We start from the raw sequence: 1,116 nt of genomic DNA, 5'->3' as shown, positions 1-1,116 counted from the left end.
GGCACAGCCCCAAACTCCCCTGCAGACGGCCCTGGCTCTAGGCACTCACCAGCAGGATCTCCAGCAGCTTGCCCTTCAAGGACGGGTTAAAGCGGCCGGAGTCACCCACAGCTTGGAAGGCAGAGCTGAGGTCGGTGATGCTCTGCACCAGCGCGAGCTTGTTCTGCAAGTCCTGAGGCCCGAAGAGAGGAGTCTTTGAATGGAGGGGAGGGCCCAGGGCCGCAAGGGGAACGCGTGGGGACAACACGAAGGGAAGGGCTTGGACCTTCGCCTGGCCACAAACCCTTCCCCGAGGGACCTTTGGAAAGAGAAGGCCCATCTCAGCATCCCCCCAGGTGGAGGGGCTGCGGCTGGGCGCTCAGGCACCCTGGCACGCCCCCAGCTCTCACCCGGCAGCTGCAGCTGTAGAGCAGCAGGATGTTGCCCACAATGTCTCCCTCCAGGCGGGCGAGCAGTTGTTCCTTGGAGGCACGCAGTGCCAAGCTGCCGTGGGCGAGCATAAGAGCGCTGCGTGTGGCTTGGGCTCTTGTGCTGTCCTGCTCCATCTGTGGGGGGAGAAATGCCTTGAGACGCTCGCTCAACGGCCCCCAGCGCCCCATGATGCACCTGGGCTCCCACGGCAGGAGCTGCGGTGAAAATAAGGTGGAAGAAAGCCAAGATAGAAACCCGTAGCGCTTCACCTTCTTGCGCGCGGACATCTTTGCACGCCGGCCTTTGCACAGCCTGGACGCAAACATGGTGAGCGTGTCCAGGACTGGCTGGAAGTTGCTCTCAGCAGCGTGGCTGAGAAGAGAGACCATCCCCTGCACAAAAGAACAAGGGGCATCTGGTGCAGGCCTGAACCTTCTGATGCGGCCAGGCAGAGTGGCCAGGCCGGGCCCGCCAGAGGGAAACGGCAGCAGCAGGAGACCAAAAGGGCCTGGAGCAGGGTCAGGAGAAGCCCTCTGCCCCAGGGACAGGCTGGGGACGCGCGTGCGCAAAAGCTGGAGGAGACCTCACCTGGGCCTCAGATGGCTCCTCCGCGTTTGCTTCCTCCAGGTGTTGCAGCAGCTTCTCTTGTACATGGAGGACTTCCTTACAAGCTCCGAGTGCTGTCCCAAGAGCCTTGTACAGGAA

The 1,116-nt window shown here is 62.5% G+C and overlaps 1 protein-coding gene across 1 annotated transcript; it reads right to left on the bottom strand.

The window, feature by feature from the left end:
• On the bottom strand, positions 17-1,106 carry LOC110394686 (maestro heat-like repeat-containing protein family member 2B). The gene is made up of 4 exons (XM_021388646.1): positions 1,000-1,106; positions 681-803; positions 390-545; positions 17-172 (listed from the first exon to the last, which is right to left on the bottom strand). Exons 2-4 carry the CDS (start codon positions 798-800, stop codon positions 38-40), a joined length of 411 nt encoding a protein of 136 aa, XP_021244321.1. The 5' UTR covers positions 801-803; positions 1,000-1,106; the 3' UTR covers positions 17-37.

The sequence above is a fragment of the Numida meleagris genome, chromosome 2 (assembly GCF_002078875.1).
Source record: "Numida meleagris isolate 19003 breed g44 Domestic line chromosome 2, NumMel1.0, whole genome shotgun sequence".
In the NCBI taxonomy this organism is placed as follows: domain Eukaryota; kingdom Metazoa; phylum Chordata; class Aves; order Galliformes; family Numididae; genus Numida; species Numida meleagris.
Note: the sequence above shows the minus strand (reverse complement) of the source record. Positions and strands in the feature narration are given on the sequence as shown.